Source organism: Cebus imitator, unplaced genomic scaffold (assembly GCF_001604975.1).
Source record: "Cebus imitator isolate Cc_AM_T3 unplaced genomic scaffold, Cebus_imitator-1.0 Scaffold36, whole genome shotgun sequence".
NCBI classification, from domain to species: Eukaryota; Metazoa; Chordata; class Mammalia; order Primates; family Cebidae; genus Cebus; species Cebus imitator.
Genome location: NW_016107351.1, coordinates 5137060 through 5142895, shown reverse-complemented (window position 1 = coordinate 5142895; position 5836 = coordinate 5137060). Strand labels below are relative to the sequence as shown.

Genomic DNA, 5836 nt, shown 5'->3' with positions numbered 1-5836 from the left:
TTTTTGGCTGGAGTGCAGTGGTGCAATCATAGCTCACTGCAGCTTCAAACTCCTGGCCTCAAGTGATCCTCCCGGCCTCAGCTTCCCAAAGTGCTGGGATTACAGGCGTGAGCCAGCACACCTGGCCTAATATGTAAAGTTCCTAAATAGTGCCTAGCACATAGCAAACTCTTTGTAAAATGTCAGCTACTTATGTAAGCACTTCTGTTATAGAAACAAATTTCATTCCACCTATTATCCTAAAATGTGTTAGCTTCAGATTTCTAGTATTCAGCTATCTTCTTAACCTATATTTGGAGAATAAAGTACACATATCTTTACCTTTCTTTGTGTGTGTGTGTGTGTGTGATGGAGTCTTGCTCTGTCACCCAGGCTGGAGTGCCTTCCCACCCTGGTTAACCCACCTGTGTCTCTGCCTACCAGGTTGCGTTGTGGTGCAAACTCAGCCCACTGCAACCTCCATCTTCTGAGTTCAAGTGATTCTCTTGCCTCAGCCTCCTGAGTAGCTGCATTACAGGCATGCATCACCATGCCCAGCTAATTTTTGTATTTTTAGTAGAGACTGGGTTTCACCATGTTGGTCAGGCTGGCCTTAAACTCCTGACTTCAAGTGACCCACCCACCTAAGCCTCCCAAAGTGTTGGGATTGCAGGCGTGAGCCACCGTGCCCAGCCACTTATCTTTACTCTTCAGGATTTTTTCTCTTAGTACAAGTTAAAGAATTCATGCAGTGAATCTTCAAAATCAGAAGACAAATAATTTGGATAATATTTTATAATATTCACAGTAAAGTTATAAATGTATCGAAAACAACTAATAAAGTATAGGAAACTTTGGTTGTAAAATTGCCTATCTTGTTGACTCAGCATTTCTCTGCACCAGCACCTGTGTTGAAGAGCCTGTTAGAAACTCACCAATTCATGTGAAGAAGCCAGCAGCCCATGGTCAGCAATGGGGGCTTCCAGCTACCTTCCTTCACTCACGTTCAACCTCTCCTTGTTATTCTTAGTCTCTTGCCACCTGGAGTTCATCATCTAGATGGGAAGAGCAGGCATATAAACAGGAAAAAATAACCTTGATACCAGTGTGATGCGATTCTTACAGGGCTCTAGAGGAGGAAAAGTTCACTTTCACTTCGAGTGGTGAAGGAAAAATCAGAGAATAGGATTTAAGCTTGAACCTCGGATGATTAGATGGGATTGCAATAAGTAAAGAGAAAGTCTTTCCAAATAAAGGGGAGGCCTTACACAGGAGCACAGAAGAAAAAGGCCTGGCCTGTTTCAGGAGTCCATTTTGCAAGGGCCAGGCCAATCCAGTGACTTACTCAGAAAGGGAAGTTGGGAGAGATGGGTTGGGGCCAAATTGTGTAATTTGGAGCATTCTGAAGGCCAGGTTAAAGCCCTGACATTGTTGCCACCTTACCTGACTAGACCTGTACAAGCTGAAAGCAAGAGAACCCATAAAGCAGAGGGTGCACGTAGGCAGCCCCTTGGCACTATTGGACTGACTTGCAAAGGTATTTTGTTAGGTCTGTAAAGTGTGTGTGTGTGCGCGCACATGTGCCTATGCGTGTGTTAATTCCCAACATTCAAAAATTGGGGCAAATGGCTTCTGACTTCTCTTAAAAATGGCTGTAGGCTGAGCACAGTGCCTCACGCCTGTAATCCCAGCACTTTGGGAGGCCGAGGCAGGCGGATCACGAGATCAAGAGGTTGAGACCATCCTGGCCAACTCAGTGATACCCCATCTCCACTAAAAATACAAAAAAAAAAAAAAATAGGCATGGTGGCACGTGCCTATCATCACAGCTACTCAGGAGGCTGAGGCAGGAGAACCGCTTGAACCCTGAAGGTGAACACGGTTGCAGTGAGCCAAGATTGTGCCACTACACTCCAGCCTGGTGACAGAGCGAGACTCTATCTTAAAAAAAAAAAATCTTTTAGCTACGTACCAGGTACCAGGAAAAAGAAATAAAATGGCTGTAGTGGGTCTATGTTCCATGTAGCAGTAAGTGATTGGCCCCAGTAGCACCTATTTATTGAGACAGGACAGACACTGTCTGGTTTGCCACAGTCCCCATTAGGCCCACTTCTTCACGTGCATGGCCCACTTGGCACCTATGGACATTTGAATTTGCAGCCTCTGAAATAAAACTAAGAATCCGAATGTTCAGCACCTGGCTTAGTAGTAGAGCTCGCTGTGCTTACTTACCATGTGGCGTAGTTGTACATATTAAGGATTTATGGGGTATGTATACGTGGTATGGGAACTACAGCTGTAAATACAAGGGGAGAGTGCGCTCCTGTTGGTTATTCCCTTTTAAACAGGCAATCTGTCCTGCTCCAAACGAGCAAACTCTTCAGCCTTTTTATCATTGTCCTCCTCATCGTCTTTTTTATTAACCTAGCTTAAGTGAGTACAGGTCCTGGACATATAACCCAGCACCTGCTTTTAGCTGTAAGAAATGAGCCCAGAAACCTCAGCTCAGCATCCCAACTGGGGGCAGATGGCAGCACCCACCCTCTCAAATAGTTCAGCTCCTTAAACGTAGTTTGATATTTATATTTAATTCACAAACTCTTTCAGGGCAGACTAAAGTACTCACTAAAGGTAGAACTGAATTTTCCTATCAGCATGCGTCATAGGTGTTTTTGACTCCTATCAGCATGTGTCAAGCGTGTTCTTGACTCAGTGAGTTTCCATAAGATACCCCAAAACCAGGAAAGATTTTCCTGATAGTTTGGACTTTTTCTATTTTCTTGTGGCCTCTGAGAAGCCTCAGGACCATGTTTATGTGTCACTGAAACAAGTAAATTGAAGAGAATCATGGCCCTCACTTAAAGACTCTGCTTTTTCACCAGCACTAAAAGTTACAGTTAAAATATTTGGCTGTAAGTGAAGACTGAAATAGCTTCTGTAGGAGAGTTTTAGAATGAAGTCATTTAGAGGAGCAGGTGAATCCTAACCACATCTCTCTCTTTAGCTGGACTGAACCCAAACATGAATGTCACCAGCATGGATATGACAAGTGGCTTGTCGGTGAAGGACCCATCCCAGTCCCAGTCACGCCTCCCCCAGTGGACGCACCCCAACTCCATGGATAGCTTGCCCAGCGCCGCTTCCCCCCTGGAGCAGAACCCTAGCAAGCATGGTACGTCTGAGCTAGGACACCTGTGGTGGGATCACTGCTGGCTTATTAATCGATCATCCTATTATGTAGTGTGCCCATTCTATACTTTTCTAAGAATTGAGTGCTGAAAGTTGGTTTTAAAATAATCCATTCTATTACCGTGCACATAAGATCTCAGCTAGTCAGTGATCAGACTTCTTAAAACCCAACCATTAGATCTCAGCTACAAACCTAGAAATAATTTGAAAACCCCAGAGCAGCAAATAATCTAAGTCATAGCCTGTGTACTTTTTTTTAAAATATATCTGTATTCATCAACAAAAAACTTGAGTCTGCTGAAATGTTTTCAATAAAATGGTAAAACACAAATAGAAAATCGAATATACGGTATGGCAACTGCAGCTGTAAATACTAGGGTGCATTTCTGTTGGTTATTCCCCTCGATCAAGCAGTCTATTGTACTCCAAACTGGTATCCCCATCAGGAACTCTTCACTGATGGACACACCAGTAAGGTGGAAGCAAAAATGCTAACTGTAGAAGGTCATCTCACTCTCAAGCATTAAATTTAGCTCTGAGCTTCCTTGTAGAATAAACAGCAAAGAAAATTTGGTAGGTTATGTAGTTCTCTCTTGATACAAAGCATTCTAAGAAGAAAAAGGAAATTATGTCTCACAGTTACCGTATGGAAAATCATCACACCCTGCTGGTACCTTTCTTAGGAGGGCTCTGCTGCCTGTGGCTGCTTGGTTTGGTTCCGTATGAATTTCTAACATCCATTCTGTTCTTCCATAGTGAAGGTTTCAGACTAAAAGGAGGGAAGAGATAACAGCAAATTTGATAGCTAACCACAAAAACTCATAAGTTGTCCCCGAAAAGGTTTATTAAGGGCAGCTTCCCATGGTATAGATACATATTTTATGAAGATTTCCTACTGGACAAACTAAAATTGTTCTTCAAGGGTTTCAGTCTTTCAGAGCTGAAATTTGAGCTAACTGAAATGGTCACTGGCCAGACAATGATGGCTCACACCTGTAGTCCCAGCTTCTTGGGAGGCTGAGGTGGGATGATCGCCTGAGCCCAGGAGGTTGAGGCTGCCGTGAACCCTGATTACACCACGACACTCCAGCCTGGGTGACAGAGCGAGACATTGTCTCAAAAAAAAAAAAAAAAAAAAGGGGTAAAAATGGGGCCAAAAAACAGGAAAAAAAAAAAAAAAAAAATAAAAAAAAAAAAAAAAAAAAAAAAAAAAAAAAAAAAAATAATCTCAAAAAAAAAAAAAAAAAAAAAAAAAAAAATAGTCCTTGATTCTTAGGGAATCCTAGACAGACCAAGTCGTCCAATTCATGTAACCGAATAGGGCAAGGCATTGGACCTAGAACAGAAGGTGCATAGGGAGGCTTAGGGTATCTTCTGGTGTCTCTCAAATGGAGGTATTCACTTGGTTCTTTGTTTCCTCTTGTCCCCTTAGGTGCTATCCCTGGAGGTCTAAGCATTGGGCCTCCAGGTAAGTCCTCCATTGATGACTCCTATGGCCGGTACGATTTAATCCAGAACAGTGAGTCACCAGCCAGTCCTCCCGTAGCTGTTCCCCATAGCTGGTCACGTGCCAAATCTGACAGTGATAAAATCTCAAATGGCTCTAGCATCAACTGGCCCCCAGGTAAGACCATGTAACACTTCTGTGCAACAGCGGCAGGTCAGAACGTGCACTCCAAGCCTGCAGAGAGTGATTAGGCTGAGAGGACCCAGAAGCTGAGCTAAGGATCTGGAAGCGTTAAGCCCAGAGCTTTGGGATTTTCCTGGGAAATCCATTTGTCAGAACAATTTTGGGTATAGTTAACATCAGGCCTTTTTCTGTAACCCCTTAGTTTGACATGAGGACTAGAAGGGGTGGCAGGGAGGAAGCACACTGTATACCATCTAGTAAAACTATTTCCACCCTGTGTGAAAACTCTCTGAATATGGTAGCTGTAATACCTGGTTCTGGTTTGGTCCAAAGGATTGATTGCTTTCATGAAAGAGAATATAAAGTGTACCTCTAATTTAATTAGCAGATTATAAAAATTACTACAAACAGGACACAAAATCTCTTAAAATGTCATGAATCAATGTGCAGGTGTTCTGATCTGTGGCTTCCCGTTTTGGTTTCATAAACAGAATTCCATCCAGGAGTTCCATGGAAAGGACTGCAGAATATTGACCCTGAGAATGACCCTGATGTCACTCCTGGCAGTGTCCCCACTGGGCCTACCATCAATACCACCATCCAGGATGTCAACCGCTACCTCCTCAAGAGTGGAGGTGAGGGTGCAGCTCTTTCTACCTGTGCATGGATGGTCTCTCTAGACCCCTTTGGAGTCGTCAGGGGTGACAGGTTGAGCTGTGAGGCAGGGATGGTACAAGGCACAGTTGGCAGGCACCTTTTCTAGTCACCCAAAGCAGCGTGAAAAGACAGCAGGTAGTACTTACGGGAAATCTAATGCTTATGGAAATCTATTTGAGTCTCTGCTGGTTTTGTTTTTGTTTTTGTTTTTTGAGACAAAGTCTCGCTCTGTCACCCAGGCTGGAGTGCAGTGGCACGATCTAGGCTCTCTGCAACCCCCACCTCTCAGGTTCAAACGATTCTCCTGCCTCAGCCTCCCAAGTAGCTGGGATTACAGGCGTGTGGCACCATACCAGGCTAATTTTTATATTTTTAGTAGAG

The 5836-nt window shown here is 43.7% G+C and overlaps 1 protein-coding gene across 10 annotated transcripts in view; it reads left to right on the top strand.

Moving 5' to 3' along the window:
* The window catches only part of TNRC6C (trinucleotide repeat containing adaptor 6C), a 147792-nt gene that overhangs the window by 125545 nt on the left and 16411 nt on the right, over nt 1-5836 (top strand). For 7 of the 10 annotated variants that reach the window (XM_037737224.1, XM_037737226.1, XM_037737227.1 and 4 more), the window contains 3 exons: nt 2984-3151; nt 4601-4792; nt 5290-5433. In XM_037737224.1, coding sequence (XP_037593152.1) covers nt 2984-3151; nt 4601-4792; nt 5290-5433 — 504 coding nt within the window. The remainder of the gene's footprint in view (nt 1-2983; nt 3152-4600; nt 4793-5289; nt 5434-5836) is intronic. The other 3 variants (XM_037737228.1, XM_037737230.1, XM_037737229.1) reach the window with 3 other exon arrangements.